Raw genomic sequence first — 17,569 nt, 5'->3', positions numbered from 1 at the left:
GCCAAACACGTACATCCGGGAGCTTTCCCAGCGTATGGATGCTTCATAACATAGTGTGAAAACAACCTAACTATCTAAAAATGACCTGGAGGTCATCAACAAAACCACTTGTGACTCCAGCCAAAATTGCTCTTCCTAAAACAGGTGGTACACACCATAGGGGTAGCTGAGAAGATGGCCCATGAAGGAGGCTCCTAGATCTGGTTGCTCCAACCTTCTTCTCCACGGGTTGTGTAAACCTGTACACAGCCCCCTCCTTATTAGGGAAGTGAAAAAGCTGCGCAAGCGCCAAACTCAGTTATGTTCTGCAAGAGATGGGCATGAAGATGACATGGTGACATGAACCAGCACCAGAAGGGGCCCCGACTCTACCCTTCTTATGTGGCCCATTCCCCTCTAGTTGTTGAGTGTTTAGATGTATTTTTGGATCCATCGCTTCATTGGAACTAATGGGAGTCATTTACTAAATCTCAGCAGTTCACTCCCCAATTTTAGTGAAAACCCCAGGAAGATAGGGACGATTTTTAAATGTGACAAAACCTAAAAATTTAATTTTCAAGAAAATTAGGTATTAAGTAGCTTTTTCTTCCAGACATTGGTCACTGATGTCTGAACTGGTCATAACCTTTCACATTCTTGTGTTCTAGTCTGTGGTTAAAAAAAAGACTCAAAACATGCAAAGCGCAAAAACCCTAAAAATATCCTGAGACAAAGACAGGAAATCAGGCAGCAGGGCTTAAGAAAAAGCAGGAAGTGATTGAAGGCTGCAGGGTCAGAGCCACCTCTCCACATCATGGGTGGCTCTCCTTTCTATACACAGCGCCACTCTCGTCCATAGGCTGTGTTTGGTATTGCAGTACGAATCGGACTGAGCTGCAATACCAAACACAGCCACTAGACAAGAGTGGAGCCGATTCTGGAAGAAAGCAGCCATGTTCTTTATCATGCCAGGCAAAATCTTTGAAGAGCATCTGTCACCAGACGGAATCTGTGGGGACACCAGCCCCGACTAAGCTGCCCCCTATGGGTGGGTTATGGCGTATGCAAATTATGTCGTGTGAGCCCTCTCAGCACTCCTTAGTGGATGATGGGGTTCATGTAACTGCTCCTTCTGGGAAAGCTGGGTGACAACCAGTAATTATCATTTTTACAGCTAAGACAAGAGTTGTCACCCAGCTTTCCCTGGCATTTAAATAACAGGTGTTTGGAGGTGATGTAGGGGTGGAGGATATAATGTATACCTAAAGGCAGATGCCATTCCATGGGAATGCTGGGGGTTATAGTACAACAGCTAAACAGACAAGGAAGACTCATAACCTTCATTCGGATGACTTGCTCACAGGCAGTCCGGGGGGATCCTGCTGGGGCCGAATACTTACTTTTGATATATATGTCAGTCTTAATGATCCCACCGCTCCTGTACCTCTGAGCAGGTTCTGAAAAGACAGACACAAAAATATGATCATAGATACCGATAAATACGAGATATATAGTGAATACATGTAGATAGTAACAGATATGATATAGATTTGCACTGTAGATACATGTATAGATAGATATGTAACACCCCAGAGTGGTGTTACCACTTCTGCACCCTGCTACTGTTTTTATTAGTCTAAACTCATGTCATCTTATGCATTTATTCCAGGTCCTATACACTGTGCATTTCTAATGTTATGTAACTGTTCATATGTAATGTGCCTGGTTCACCATCAGGTGGTAGCAAATATGGCAGAGCTACAGGTAGATAGAATGGAACTTTCCATTCTATTCTAACCCCCCCCCCCCCCTCTGGAGAGAGGTGGGCGAGTCCTACTTCCTGCAGGAAGGGTGGGGCAGAAGTTTTAGTCAATCTTGTTTACCCCCAAGCTAGGGGAAGGTGTGCAGGGGCACGTCTCTGCTCGACGTGCCCACGTCAGCCAGAGCACCCTCAGCTCTGCTGGCCATGGAGGCTAAAGCTTGAAGCCTCAGGAGTCAAGGGGAAAGTTCTCTGGCATAACCTAGAGTCAGACAACAAAGTGAAGTGCAGCATACAGAAGAAGCTGAGTTATACAGCCAGCCTGTCAGTACAGCAGATTCAGAGAGAAACAGATATAGCAGAGTAGAGTTTGCCTGCCGGTTTCATGCTCAAGCCTGCTGGAACCAAGAAAAAGCCTGTAAACCGTTTTGGAGAATGTTTATGCAAAGTAAAGCTGCCATTAAACTTCATCTGAAGGTCTGGACTCAAGTTATTCTTTTATCCCTCAATTATTCCCTCTATTTATTGCTTCGGAGCCGAAGCCTGTGGTCCAGTCGTATCCAGGTTGGAGCACCGTGACACACATAAAGAGACATTTTAGGCCGCAACATATCACTCTGCATTTCCTACACCCGGGATGTTTTATATATAGAGGGCCCTAGGGGGAGGCGCCCGTTGCAGATAGATAGATAGATAGATGATAGTAGATATATAAAGTAGATATATACAGATAAAAAGGATGATAGATAGGTAGATTGATAGATGGATAGATAGATATGAGATAGATAGATAGATAGATATGAGATAGATAGATAGATATGAGATAGATAGATAATAGATAGATAGATAGGTCTTTACATGGCTGTCTAGTATTAGGGAAAAAGGTCTGTTTTTCCCAGAAGCAGCGCCACACCTGTACACATAGGATGTATCTGGTATTGCAGCACAGGGCTGAGACACAATTCCAGATACAACCTGTGGAGAGATGTGGCGCTGTTTCTGGGAAGAAAAAGCAGAGTAGACATGATTGTGACCAGTCTTTAAAGCAATCTAAGTACAGTGAAATTCTGGTAATCCAGAAGCGTCATAGCCAGGAAACACCTGTACAATATGTACTTACCCACTGGGGGAGTGACTGCAAAGCTGCCTGCAAAACTACACACTTGTCACATACCCCCAGCGCTCCTGGTTGCAGGTAGAGGGTCCCCATTCCGCAGTACTGGGCGGTGGATTATGTGGGTGCATTTATAAAAAGCTTGATATGGGGCTGGAAATAGTGCAGTGATTGCACCAAATAAAATAAAAACCTGCATTTATGAGAATGAGCTGCTAGGACAGAAGACCCTGCAGTACTCACAGCGGCATAATAACGGTATAGTAATACAGTAACACATGCAGCGTCTGCTACATCAGGGGTGGTCGTCCACATGACAACTCTTCCTGTACCACGGTCTGACCGTATAGCCCTGGAACTCTGAAGTCAAGTCACCCCCTGCCACAGTGTCTACACTAGGGTGGGCAGCCTGTGGCACTCCAGCTGTTGTGAAACTACAACTCCCAGCATGCACACTTGTCCTGCTCTTATCAGAACTCTCACAGAAATAAATGAAACAATGGGAATTGTATGTACAGTAGTTTCACAACAGCTGGAGTGCCGCAGGTTGCCCACCCCTGCCACGTGATGGTTTGGATCCACACTGTGACAACACTGATTGATTTTGCACAGGACAGGTAGTGTTATCATGGGGGCAGATGACGCTGTGGAGTGGATGCAACTTCCTGATAGGGTGGCCAGACGTCCGGTTTTAGGAGTCCTCCTTTTTAGTGTGGTACAGGGTCAGGGTCCATTTAAGTTTACCCATGGCAGGGGCAGGCAGGCAGCACGTCATCCGCACAGTGTGCTGTATAACATGACGTCACAACGCCATCCAGCGCTGCCTGCGTCGTCAGAGAGAACTAATATCTACAGCAGGCAGGACGGAGCGCGGGTGCCACTGCCAGCATCCACGCCGGTCTAGCGCCGCGCTCTGCCTCGTCCAGTCTTCCATTCCTCTGCCTGGCCCTGACTCACTTACTGTGTCCACAAACAGCCCAGCTACTTAAACTGACAATGCCCCTGGCCTGCCCTAATTTATCAGCATGGTTGGGGCATGTCTTGTATATAATTATATATTACTGTCAGCTGGCCTAGAATAAGTCATACATCTATGGAGTATGCCGGTATATCCTGGGTATATCTGTATATTATTATATATGTACAGCTGGTATAAGTTATACTGTACATATATAATTATATACAGGAGATGCCCAGGTTATACCAGCAGGCTCCATATCACTATATACAAAAAGATGTAGAACTTATACCAGCTGTACATATATAATTATATACAGGAGATGCCCAGGTTATACCAGCATGCTCCATATCACTATATACAAGAAGATGTATAACTTATACCAGCTGTACATATATAATTCTATACAGGAGATACCCAGGTTATACCAGCATGGTCCATATCACTATATACAAGAAGATGTATAACTTATATCAGCTGTACATATATAATGATATACAGGAGATACCCAGGTTATACCAGCATGCTCCATATCACTATATACAAGAAGATGTATAACTTATACCAGCTGTACATATATAATTATATACAGGAGATGCCCAGGTTATACCAGCATGCTCCATATCACTATATACAAAAAGATGTAGAACTTATACCAGCTGTACATATATAATTATATACAGGAGATGCCCAGGTTATACCAGCATGCTCCATATCACTATATACAAGAAGATGTATAACTTATACCAGCTGTACATATATAATTATATACAGGAGATGCCCAGGTTATACCAGCATGCTCCATATCACTATATACAAGAAGATGTATAAAACTTATACCAGCTGTACATATATAATAATATACAGGAGATACCCAGGTTATACCAGCATGCTCCATATCACTACAGGGAGTGCAGAATTATTAGGCAAGTTGTATTTTTGAGGATTAATTTTATTATTGAACAACAACCATGTTCTCAATGAACCCAAAAAACTCATTAATATCAAAGCTGAATATTTTTGGAAGTAGTTTTTAGTTTGTGTTTAGTTTTAGCTATTTTAGGGGGATATCTGTGTGTGCAGGTGACTATTACTGTGCATAATTATTAGGCAACTTAACAAAAAACAAATATATACCCATTTCAATTATTTATTTTTACCAGTGAAACCAATATAACATCTCAACATTCACAAATATACATTTCTGACATTCAAAAACAAAACAAAAACAAATCAGTGACCAATATAGCCACCTTTCTTTGCAAGGACACTCAAAAGCCTGCCATCCATGGATTCTGTCAGTGTTTTGATCTGTTCACCATCAACATTGCGTGCAGCAGCAACCACAGCCTCCCAGACACTGTTCAGAGAGGTGTACTGTTTTCCCTCCTTGTAAATCTCACATTTGATGATGGACCACAGGTTCTCAATGGGGTTCAGATCAGGTGAATAAGGAGGCCATGTCATTAGATTTTCTTCTTTTATACCCTTTCTTGCCAGCCACGCTGTGGAGTACTTGGACGCGTGTGATGGAGCATTGTCCTGCATGAAAATCATGTTTTTCTTGAAGGATGCAGACTTCTTCCTGTACCACTGCTTGAAGGTGTCTTCCAGAAACTGTCAATAGGACTGGTAGTTGAGCTTGACTCCATCCTCAACCCGAAAAGGCCCCACAAGCTCATCTTTGATGATACAGCCCAAACCAGTACTCCATCTCCACCTTGCTGGCGTCTGAGTCGGACTGGAGCTCTCTGCCCTTTACCAATCCAGCCACGGGCCCATCCATCTGGCCCATCAAGACTCACTCTCATTTCATCAGTCATAAAACCTTAGAAAAATCAGTCTTGAGATATTTCTTGGCCTAGTCTTGACGTTTCAGCTTGTGTGTCTTGTTCAGTGGTGGTCGTCTTTCAGCCTTTCTTACCTTGGCCATGTCTCTGAGTATTGCACACCTTGTGCTTTTGGGCACTCCAGTGATGTTGCAGCTCTGAAATATGGCCAAACTGGTGGCAAGTGGCATCTTGGCAGCTGCACGCTTGACTTTTCTCAGTTCATGGGCAGTTATTTTGCGCCTTGGTTTTTCCACACGCTTCTTGCGACCCTGTTGACTATTTTGAATGAAACGCTTGATTGCTCGATGATCACGCTTCAGAAGCTTTGCAATTTTAAGAGTGCTGCATCCCTCTGCAAGATATCTCACTATTTTTGACTTTTCTGAGCTGTCAAGTCCTTCTTTTGACCCATTTTGCCAAAGGAAAGGAAGTTGCCTAATAATTATGCACACCTAATATAGGGTGTTGATGTCATTAGACCACACCCCTTCTCATTACAGAAATGCACATCACCTAATATGCTTAATTGGTAGTAGGCTTTCGAGCCTATACAGCTTGGAGTAAGACAACATGCATAAAGAGGATGATGTGGTCAAAATACTCATTTGCCTAATAATTCTGCACTCCCTGTATATACAAGAAGATGTAGAACTTATACCAGCTGTACATATATAATTATATACAGGAGATGCCCAGGTTATACCAGCATGCTCCATATCACTATATACAAGAAGATGTATAAAACTTATACCAGCTGTACATATATAATTATATACAGGAGATGCCAGGTTATACCAGCATGCTCCATATCACTATATACAAGAAGATGTATAACTTATACCAGCTGTACATATATAATAATATACAGGAGATACCCAGGTTATACCAGCATGCTCCATATCACTATATACAAGAAGATGTAGAACTTATACCAGCTGTACATATATAATTATATACAGGAGATGCCCAGGTTATACCAGCATGCTCCATATCACTGTATACAAGAAGATGTATAAAACTTATACCAGCTGTACATATATAATTCTATACAGGAGATACCCAGGTTATACCAGCATGGTCCATATCACTATATACAAGAAGATGTAGAAATGATACCAGCTGTACATATATAATTATATACAGGAGATACCCAGGTTATACCAGCATGCTCCATCTTCTTGTATACAGTGATATGGAGCATGCTGGTATAACCTGGGCATCTCCTGTATAGAATTATATATGTACAGCTGGTATAAGTTATACATCTTCTTGTATATAGTGATATGGAGCATGCTGGTATAACCTCGGCATGTAGTATGTTGTACCATTGTGCGACACTGTCCCCGGTACGATGTCCTCCTTTTTGGGATGTGATGTCCTCCTTTTTGGGGCTCTGCAAGTGGCCACCCTACTTCCTGAGGGTTAGCAAATTCTAAAACAGAAGAGGAAGTGGCATCACCATTGTGCGGCCCAGAATGAGACACGGAGGCGCCACATCGGTGTTAACCATTTCATGACTGGGGGCCTGATCACTGTCCTTCATGAATAAGGGAAATCATCTGAAATGATGCTTCTTAAAGGGGTTGAGATATTGATGACCTAGCCTCAGAATTGTGCGCCATCCTCTCGTAGTGGTGGCATGGTGTAATTACAACTGCTTGTCCCGTTCACTCTACAAATGAGGAGATGTGCAGGTAATTTGGAACCTCTTCAGACACCTAATTGGCGGGGGGTGCCAGGTCTCCGACCCCAGCCGATATGATATTGATGACCTATCCTGAAGACAGGTCATCAATACATATTGCCTGCACAATGCCATTTAAAGGAATGCTCTAGATATATCCATCCAGGGGACGGAGATTAAACTCTGTAATGCTTCGCCCTTAGACCCTGCACTAAGCCTAATGTATTGGAGAGATTTAACAAAACTGATGTAAAGGAAAACTGGCTTAGTTGCCCATAGCAACCAATCAGATTCCACCTTTCATTTATTAGAGCTCCTTTGGAAAATGAAAGGTGAAATCTGATTGGTTGCTATGTGCAACTAAGCCATCTTTCCATTACATAAATGTCCCCCATTGAGAGTGTCCCTTTAAAGGGGTTGTCCTACAAAGACAACCAATGTCCATAAGTCCTACTAGAACAAAAGCATCATAAAGCTAGGTCCTCTACCCAGGACCCCTTTAATAAGCTAAATCAGAGCACCGCCCTGTGGGAGCAGCATCCACTTTGGCTGATTCGAGCTGTTCATGGATGGTCATCATCTGACCGTTCTGCTCAATGACATCACCATAAGATTTCATTTCCCTCAAGTTCTTGGGGTGGGCCATTACTGCAGAGGGTGGGGTCTGCTTGTGGTCTTGTCTCATTGCACCTAATAGCAAATAGCAGAGTATGACAATAGGAGGGGCACCGACCGATAGAGAGGAGACGTGAGGGTTAAGAGCTCTGGAAACACTCCATGTCATCTCACAGGATTGTAGTCTGAGAAGGAGACAGTGAGAGAAAGCCTCCAGAGATATTGAGGGTTCTCCCTTCTCTCTACTCTCCTTGGCAGATCAATGAAAGATACTTAAAGAGGTTGTACCGAGTTGTACAACAGGATAGGGGATAACTAACTAGTGGGGGTCCACCCATCCTGAGGTCCTGATCCCCCATCCTGATGAGAGTAGCAGGTTGAGTATGTGCCCGTGCCGCTTCATTCATTCCATACGCGACTTGCCGGCATGACCCCCAATGCATAGTCAATGGGGATGGATCCGTTTTCTCTGCCACAATCTGCCACAATAGAAAACAGATCCGTCCTCCATTGACTTTAAAATGGAGTTCATGATGGATTTGTCTTAGCTATGTTAAAGATAATACAACCGGATCCGTTCATACGGATGCAGACGGTTGTATGATCAGTAACGGAAGCGTTTTTGCTGAACCCTGCCGGATCCAGCAAAAACGCTCGTGTGAAAGTAGCCTTAAAAAGAACAAAAAAGATCAAAAGGTTTTTTGTTTTTTTAATAACATACAAATTTTGGTTATGACAGACGTATCAGAAAAACCAATACGTTTTCTTTAAAGTGCAGCTTTAAATCACTTCCACTAAACATTTTGCCCACAAACCCCCGAGTCTATACAAACACAATCAAGGAAATCTGTCAATCACTGTGTGTTAGTGGGGGGAAGCAGACTCACTGGCTTCCTCTATGTGTAGGAGGAGGAAGCAGGACTCACAGGCTTCATCTATGTGGTAAGGAGGAGGAAGCAGGACTCACAGGCTCCTCTATGTGTAGGAGGAGGAAGCAGGTACTCACAGGCTTCATCTATGTGTGGTCCCGGGAAGAAGGACCCACAGGCCTTTCTGTATATGTGGACAAGGAGGAGAACTAACAAGCCTTTTCAGTATGTGGATGGAGGAAGCAGAACTTACAAGCAGTTTCTATGTAAGGTCTGGGGAAGCAGGACTAACAGGCTCTTTCTATGTATGGGCAGGGAAAGCAGGACTCACAGGCTTTCTCTATGGGTGGGTGCGGGAAGCAGACTCACAGGCTTTCACTGTGTGTGGTTTGGGGGGAAGTAGAACTCACAGGCTTTATCTGTGTATGCAGGAGAAGCATGACTGACAGGCTTTCTGTATGTGTGGATGGAGTAAGCAGAACTCACAGGCTCTCTCTTTATGTATGTAAGGGAAGCAGGGCTCACAGGCTTTCTCTAAATGTAGGTAAGGGAAGCAGGGCTCACAGGCTTTCTCTATATGCATGTAAGGGAAGCAGGACTCACATGCTTTCTCTATGTGTGGATGGGGAGAAGCAGGACTCCACACGGCTTTCTCTATGTGTGGATGGGGGAGAAGCAGGACTCAAGGCTTTCTCTATGTGTGGGTAAGGGAAGCAGGACTCACAGGCTTTCTCTAAATGTAGGTAAGGGAAGCAGGGCTCACAGGCTTTCTCTATAATGTAGGTGAGGGAAGCAGGACTCACAGGCTTTCTCTATATGTAAGTAAGGGAAGCAGGACTCACAGGCTTTCTCTAAATGTAGGTGAGGGAAAGAGGACTCACAGGCTTTTCTATATGTAGTAAGGGAAAGCAGGACTCACAGGCTTTCTGTATGTAGTGAGGCAGGGGAAGCAGGACTCACAGGCTTTCTCTATGTGTGGATGGGGGAAGCAGGACTCACAGGCTTTCTTATGTGTGGATGGGGGAAGCAGGACTCACCAGGCTTTCTCTATGTGTGGATGGGGGAAGCAGGACTCACAGGCTTTCTCTATGTGTAGGTAGGGGAGAAGCAGGACCTCACAGGCTTTCTCTTTATGTACTGTATGTAAGGGAAGCAGGGGCTCACAGGCTTTCTCTAAATGTAGGTAAGGGAAGCAGGGCTCACAGGCTTTCTCTATATGCATGTAAGGGAAGCAGGACTCACATGCTTTCTCTATGTGTGGATGGGGGAAGCAGGACTCACAGGCTTCTCTATGTGTGGGTAAGGGAAGCAGGACTCACTGCTTTCTCTAAATGTAGGTATAGGGAAGCAGGGATCACAGGGCTTTCTCTAAATGTAGGTGAGGGAAGCAGGGACTCACAGGCTTTCTCTATATGTAAGTAAGGAAGCAGGACTCACAGGCTTTCTCTATGTGTGGATGGGGGGGAAGCAGGACTCACAGACTTTCTCTATGTGTGGATGGGGAGGAAGCAGGACTCACAGGCTTTCTCTATGTGTAGGTCGGGGAAGCAGGGACTCACAGGCTTTCTCTATGTGTGGGTAGGGGAAGCAGGACTAACAGGTTTCTGTATGTGTGAGCAGGGTAAGCAGGACTCACAGGCTTTCTCTATGTGTGGATGGGGGAAGCAGGACTCACAGGACTTTCTCTATGTGTGGGTGGGGACAGCAAGGACTCACAGGCTTTCTCTATGTGTGGGTAGGGGAAGCAGGACTAACAGGTTTCTGTATGTGTGAGCAGGGTAAGCAGGACTCACAGGCTTTCTCTATGTGTGGATGGGGGAAGCAGGACTCACGACTTTCTCTATGTGTGGATGGGGCAAGCAGGATCACAGGCTTCTCTATGTGTGGGTAGGGGAAGCAGGACTCACAGGCTTTCTCTATGTGTGGGTAGGGGGAAGCAGGACTAACAGGTTTCTGTATGTGTGAGCAGGGCAAGCAGGACTCACAGGCTTTTGATATGTGTGGACAGGGGAAGCAGGACTAAAAGGCTTTCTCTATATGTATGTAAGGGAAGCAGGACTCACAGGCTCTTCTGTATGTAGTGAGCAGGGGAAGCAGGACTCCACAGGCTTTCTCTATGGGTGGATGGGGGAAGCAGGACTCACAGGCTTTCTCTATGTGTAGGTAGGGGAAGCAGGACTCACAGGCTTTCTCTATGTGTTGGTAGGGGAAGCAGGACTAACAGGGTTTCTGTATGTTTGAGCAGGGTAAGCAGGACTCACAGGCTTTCTCTATGTGTGGGTAAGGAGCAGGACTCACAGGCTTTCTCTAAATGTAGGTAAGGGAGGAAGCAGGGCTCACAGGCTTTTCTCATAAATGTAGGTGAGGGAAGCAGGAATCACAGGCTTTCTCTATATGTAGTAAGGGAAGCAGGACTCACAGGCTTTCTCTAAATGTAGGTGAGGGAAGCAGGACTCACAGGCTTTCTCTATATGTAAGTAAGGGAAGCAGGACTCACAGGCTTTCTGTATGTGTGAGCAGGGGAAGCAGGACTCACAGGCTTTCTCTATGTGTGGATGGGGGAAGCAGGACTCACAGGCTTTCTCTATGTGTGGGTGGGGGAAGCAGGACTCACAGGCTTTCTCTATGTGTGGGATGGGGGAAGCAGGACTCACAGGCTTTCTCTATGTGTGGGTAGGGGAAGCAGGACTACAGGCTTTCTCTTTATGTACTGTATGTAAGGGAAGCAGGGCTCACAGGCTTTCTCTAAATGTAGGTAAGGGAAGCAGGGCTCACAGGCTTTCTCTATATGCATGTAAGGGAAGCAGGACTCACATGCTTTCTCTATGTGTGGATGGGGGAAGCAGGACTCACAGGCTTTCTCTATGTGTGGGTAAGGGAAGCAGGACTCACTGGCTTTCTCTAAATGTAGGTAAGGGAAGCAGGGATCACAGGCTTTCTCTAAATGTAGGTGAGGGAAGCAGGACTCACAGGCTTTCTCTATATGTAAGTAAGGGAAGCAGGACTCACAGGCTTTCTCTATGTGTGGATGGGGGAAGCAGGACTCACAGACTTTCTCTATGTGTGGATGGGGGAAGCAGGACTCACAGGCTTTCTCTATGTGTAGGTAGGGGAAGCAGGACTCACAGGCTTTCTCTATGTGTGGGTAGGGGAAGCAGGACTAACAGGTTTCTGTATGTGTGAGCAGGGTAAGCAGGACTCACAGGCTTTCTCTATGTGTGGATGGGGGAAGCAGGACTCACAGACTTTCTCTATGTGTGGATGGGGGAAGCAGGACTCACAGGCTTTCTCTATGTGTGGGTAGGGGAAGCAGGACTAACAGGTTTCTGTATGTGTGAGCAGGGTAAGCAGGACTCACAGGCTTTCTCTATGTGTGGATGGGGGAAGCAGGACTCACAGACTTTCTCTATGTGTGGATGGGGAAAGCAGGACTCACAGGCTTTCTCTATGTGTGGGTAGGGGAAGCAGGACTCACATCTCTATGTGTGGGTAGGGGAAGCAGGACTAACAGGTTTCTGTATGTGTGAGCAGGGCAAGCAGGACTCACAGGCTTTTGATATGTGTGGACAGGGGAAGCAGGACTAACAGGCTTTCTCTATATGTATGTAAGGGAAGCAGGACTCACAGGCTTTCTGTATGTGTGAGCAGGGGAAGCAGGACTCACAGGCTTTCTCTATGTGTGGATGGGGGAAGCAGGACTCACAGGCTTTCTCTATGTGTAGGTAGGGGAAGCAGGACTCACAGGCTTTCTCTATGTGTTGGTAGGGGAAGCAGGACTAACAGGTTTCTGTATGTTTGAGCAGGGTAAGCAGGACTCACAGGCTTTTGATATGTGTGGACAGGGGAAGCAGGACTAACAGGCTTTCTCTGTGAGTGGTTGGAGGAATACAGACTCACAGGATTTCTAGTGTGGGCAGGAGAAAAGACTGGCTATTTGAGAATTGGCTGCAGTTAAACAGCTTTTTCAAGAAAATACTGAATCAAATTATATATAACAATATACGCCGCCCACAGATAGAGAACTGACAGATTCCCTTTAAGTTTCTTACAGAATTGTTCTACTGTGTTGTTTTGTGAATTGTGTAACGCCTCCGAGTGGCATTACTACTCCTACGCCCTGCTTCTATCTGTGAATGCTAATATAATGTTATCTAATGCATTTATTTCCATGTCCCTAGACACTGTGCATTTATAATAATGTTATGCAATTGTTCATGTAATGTGCCTGGTTCACCAGCAGGTGGCAGCAACTATGGCAGAGCTACACTTAGAGAGAATGGAACTCACCATTCCATTCTCCCCTCCGTTCTTGGTCAGAAGTGGGCCAGTCCTGTTTGCTACCAGAAGGAGGTAGGGAGTTCTGGTGTGTTCTGGTTGAGACTCCATGTTGGAGCTGCCAGGATTCTAACCTATTCCCTGGCATAATCCACAGTCAGACTACAGAGAGAAGTTGCAGCATCCTGCAGAAGCAGAGATTCCATTTAAGTCTGTTAGTTCAGCGGAACCAAAGAGAAACTGATGTAGCAGAGTTGAGATTGTTTGCCTGCCAGAGTTAAGGCTAAAGCCTGCTGGAACCAAGATAAAGTCTGTAAACCGTTTGGAGAAATGTTTATGCAAAATAAAGCTGCCATTGAACTTCATCACAAGGTCTAGACTCAAATATTTCTTCAAATCCCTCAATTGTTCACCCTATTTTTCTGCTTCAGAGCCAACGCCTGGGGTTCCAGCATATCCAGGTAGGATCACCGTGACACGTGCACAAAACATTAAGGGACATTATAGGCCACCCTATGCCATTCCTACACCTGGGTACCAACACCATTTCTTAAAGGGACTCCGTCCCGTTGTTGCTTCATTGCAGCTGGCATCACAAAACACTTATCTCATCTTAAAGGGACCCCCTTGCGGACCGCTGTGGTTGCATTTGCAAAGCTCACCTGGGGGTTATCCATGTACCAGATCAGGTGATTGGCCTGGGTATCCAGGATAAAATATCTTCGGAGAAATCTCCCGCTCCTGCATCTTCAATGTCCAGAAACCCACAGGTTCTGTTCTTCCGATCCACATAAGGCATTCCTAACGCATCCACACATCACCCTGCAACAAACAACGATACGTTCCATGAGTGAAGACGGAGGTATGCACACTCAGTAATACATTGCCAGTCTAGAAATATGACTGGTAATAAGGTCCCTGGTAATTAGGACTGTTGCAATGGTTGGAGAAGAGCGGTCAAGTGCAAGTGCCAGCATAACTGCCTTCTATAGAGCTGATCATTGACTTGCCAGCAGAAACACTACAACCCCCAGCAAACCTCAACAGCCAGATTCACTGTGGAGAAGTATATTTGAAAAAACACTTGCTTACAGCGGTGGTGTGGACAACTGAAATGAATGGAGATGACCTGCAACACTAGATATGGCCCATGGTCGAGTGTGGTGGTGGTAGGGGGCGGGGGGAACAAACCCTTTTTTTTCTCATCTCCATCCCTTTAAATAAAGGTACAATATCAGCCTGTCAACCCTGTTAAAAGAAAGTTTAAAAATGAGATACAATGAGCTATCAATAACTGAGCTCAGTACCTTTAATATACATGGATGAATGGTGCCTGAGACATGGATTATTTCTCTTGATCAATATTTAATTTGTTACATTTTTTTGTAATCTCCGCCCCCTTAAATATTTGTACGATATCAACCGACCCTACAGAAACAACAACAAGAGGTTGGAGAATGAGAGATTATGAGCCAGCAACAACTGAGCTCAGTACCTTTAGTATACATGGATGAATGGTGCCTGGCCATGGACTTTTTCTCTTTATGAGTAATCACAACTTTCAGTACAGGCCTCCTGCATTTCATATGGTAACTAGAGAATTTGTGAAAATTGATAGGTAAATATCCTAATACGGTGCCGGATTTCCATCCTATAAGACAGCAGAGGTTGAAATACTTTCATTGACGTCCCTATTTCCCTATTTCAAGCTTAGGCAAATAGGGCTTCATAATGGAAAATGTAACCTTTGCTCCGATTAATGTGGTTTTCCAGGCAACATGAGACATATATCTATTCATGATTGTTCCTCAGAACATTTGCAGATCTGGTCCATTGGGCTCCTGTATGGCCATGCGGCATCCTTATTTTTAAAAAAAATAACTTTTGGTAAAGTTTTTATTTTTTTAGCCAAATTCTACAGAGAGGAACCATATAATTATCCTTTGCTTTTTTCAGCCAATCCTGATTTTGTTCTACAGAAGAAAACTTAAAGTGGTTGTTTCTCACATCAGCAAATAGCATTTATTATGTAGAGAAAGTTAATACAAGGCACTTACTGATGTATTGTGATTGTCCATATTGCTTCCTTTGCTGCCTAGATTCATTTGTCCATCACATTATACACTGCTCGTTTTCATGGTTACGACCACCCTGCAATCCAGCAGCGGTGGTCGTGCTTGTACACTATAGGAAAAAGCACTAGCCTATATGCGCTCTCACGGTCCCGGCCACCAGAGAGGCCAGAGCTTTTTTACTATAGTGCGCAAGCACGACCACCACTGGTGGATTGTAGGGTGGTCGTAACCATGGAAATGAGAAGTTTATAATGTGATCTTGTCCTTACAATATAGACAGGACATCTATATCCCCTGAACATGCTGACAGGTAACTAGTGGTCTTTAGACGGGGTCATGACTGGCCCACCAGAAATTTCTCCTCCACTTGGTGAAGGTGAGTGAGGCTTGGAGTGGGGTCCAGCCATAGAAATCCCTACCTGAGGACCATCATTGACTGTTGGGCAGTCTGGTTACTGATGGACATTGGATATTAACCCAACATTTTATGATTTTAGTTGATAATCTACAGTCATGTTAGTAATGGATATTAGGAATAACTCCAATACTAGATGAGCTGTAATAATATACAGTCTGGTGACCACAAAGCCAGAACTGTCCAGATAATATACCGTCCTATACTCAATGGACAGTAGTTATAATACAAGCACTGGGCAATCCCGAATAATATACCGTCCTATACTCAATGGACAGTAGTTATAATACAAGCACTGGTTGATCCTGGATAATATACCGTCCTATACTCAATGGACAGTAGTTATAATACAAGCACTGGGCAATCCCGAATAATATACCGTCCTATACTCAATGGACAGTAGTTATAATACAAGCACTGGTTGATCCTGGATAATATACCGTCCTATACCCAATAGACAGTAGTTATAATACAAGCACTGGGCGGTCCTGGATAATATACCGTCCTATACCCAATAGACAGTAGTAATAATACAAGCACTGTACGATCCCAGATAATATACCGTCCTATACCCAATAGACAGTAGTAATAATACAAGCACTGGGCAATCCTGAATAATATACCGTCCTATACCCAATGGACAGTAGTTATAATACAAGCACTGGGCGATCCTGGATAATATACCGTCCTATACCCAATAGACAGTAGTAATAATACAAGCACTGGGCAATCCGGAATAATATACCGTCCTATACCAAATAGACAGTAGTAATAATACAAGCACTGGGCAATCCTGAATAATATACCGTCCTATACCAAATAGACAGTAGTTATAATACAAGCACTGGGAGGTCCTGGATAATATACCGTCCTATACCCAATGGACAGTAGTTATAATACAAGCACTGGGCAATCCTGAATAATATACCGTCCTATACTCAATGGACAGTAGTAATAATACAAGCACTGGGCGGTCCCAGATAATATACCGTCCTATACTCAATGGACAGTAGTTATAAGACAAGCACTGGGCAATCCCGAATAATATACTGTCTTATGACCTCGACAGTAGTTATAATACAAGCACTGGGCAATCCCAGATAATATACCGTCCTATACCAAATAGACAGTAGTTATAATACAAGCACTGGGCAATCCCAGATAATATACCGTCCTATACCAAATAGACAGTAGTTATAATACAAGCACTGTGCGATCCTGGATAATATACCGTCCTATACCCAATGGACAGTAGTTATAATACAAGCACTGGGCAATCCTGAATAATATACCGTCCTATACTCAATGGACAGTAGTAATAATACAAGCACTGGGCGGTCCTGAATAATATACCGTCCTATAACCAATTCGCAGTAGTTATAATACAAGCACTGGGCAATCCTGAATAATATACCGTCCTATACTCAATGGACAGTAGTTATAATACAAGCACTGGGCAATCCTGGATAATATACCGTCCTATACCCAATGGACAGTAGTTTTAAGACAAGCACTGGGCAATCCCGAATAATATACCGTCCTATACCCAATGGACAGTAGTTATAAGACAAGCACTGGGCAATCCCAGATAATATACCGTCATATGACTAATGGACAGTAGTTATAATACAAACACTGGGCGATCCGAACTTTCGACTGGTTGGGGTTCTTGGCAACTGTGAGGCATCATTTCAGTTTTCTAGTCATTTTTCTATTATATTCCTGAATATTGCCATACAATGTCCATACCAGATAATGCCATGCTTACAATGCTTGAGTAATACCGCCAAACAGTATCTAATGATGCCCTATGGTGCCCACATAAGGCTCTGCATACATCACATTGGTGGACTATTTTCAGTGTATGCCTAAGGAAAGCTCCTGGCACATACACTGACCCCATTCACCCTGCATATACCAAAGGTGTCTTTTCGGCACGTGCTGGGCCGGTATGTGTCGGCATACCTTTTTGTGCCTTTTCTATAATGGGGGAT

At 44.3% G+C, this 17,569-nt stretch overlaps 1 protein-coding gene across 1 annotated transcript in view; it reads right to left on the bottom strand.

Moving 5' to 3' along the window:
* Window positions 1–13,884, bottom strand: part of PLEKHA2 (pleckstrin homology domain containing A2) — a 100,890-nt gene extending 87,006 nt beyond the window's left edge. Inside the window, 3 exon segments of the mRNA XM_040414749.1 lie at window positions 1,380–1,436; window positions 13,748–13,824; window positions 13,827–13,884. Of these exon segments, the coding sequence (XP_040270683.1) occupies window positions 1,380–1,436; window positions 13,748–13,824; window positions 13,827–13,884 (192 nt within the window).
* Window positions 13,885–17,569: the final 3,685 nt, after the last annotated feature.

Source organism: Bufo bufo, chromosome 1 (assembly GCF_905171765.1).
Source record: "Bufo bufo chromosome 1, aBufBuf1.1, whole genome shotgun sequence".
Taxonomy (NCBI): Eukaryota; Metazoa; Chordata; class Amphibia; order Anura; family Bufonidae; genus Bufo; species Bufo bufo.
Note: the sequence above shows the minus strand (reverse complement) of the source record. Positions and strands in the feature narration are given on the sequence as shown.